The sequence below is a fragment of the Eimeria mitis genome, genomic scaffold, assembly GCF_000499745.2.
Source record: "Eimeria mitis Houghton genomic scaffold, Emh_scaff345, whole genome shotgun sequence".
NCBI lineage: Eukaryota > Apicomplexa > Conoidasida > Eucoccidiorida > Eimeriidae > Eimeria > Eimeria mitis.
The window spans coordinates 11,822-12,385 of NW_013571791.1; the positions used below are offsets into that span (position 1 = coordinate 11,822).

A 564-nucleotide genomic window follows, 5' to 3' on the forward strand; every position below is an offset into this window, starting at 1 on the left:
TCTCTCAAGCATTGAGGGAATGGCTTTCTCAGCTCATCTTCATCTGTATTATTATAAAAGAAACCTTCTGTCTGCAACACTTTGCTGCTGCTGTTGCTGCCGCTGCTGCTGCTGCTGCTGCTGCTGCTGCTGCTGCTGCAGTCTACAATATAACCACCAGCACGAGCAGCAACTGGGTCGCTGGGGATCGTTGTCCTCTTTATAGATGTCTCCAACGAAGACAGCACACGAGCCACAGCGCGCCTGCAGCAGCAGCAGCAGCAGCAGCAGCAGATGCAGATGCAGCAGCAGCAGCAGATACAGCAGCAGCAGATGCAGCAGCAGCAGCAACAGATGCAGCAGCAGCAACAAATGCAGCATATGCAGTAGCAGCAGCAGCAGCAGATGCAGCAGCAGCAACAGATGCAGCAGCAGCAACAGATGCAGCAGCAGCAACACATACAGCATATGCAGTAGCAGCAGCAGATGCAGCAGATACAGCAGCAGCAGCAGATGCAGCAGATACAGCAGCAGCAGGTGCAGCAGCAGAAGCAAATGCAGCAGCAGCAACTACAGCAGCAGCAA

General features: G+C 53.7%; 1 protein-coding gene across 1 annotated transcript in view; it reads left to right on the plus strand.

The window, feature by feature from the left end:
- The window catches only part of EMH_0008820 (uncharacterized protein), a gene marked incomplete at both ends in the record, with an annotated part of 7,276 nt that overhangs the window by 4,331 nt on the left and 2,381 nt on the right, over positions 1-564 (plus strand). Inside the window, one exon of the mRNA XM_013498480.1 lies at positions 142-516. Coding sequence (XP_013353934.1) covers positions 142-516 — 375 coding nt within the window. The remainder of the gene's footprint in view (positions 1-141; positions 517-564) is intronic.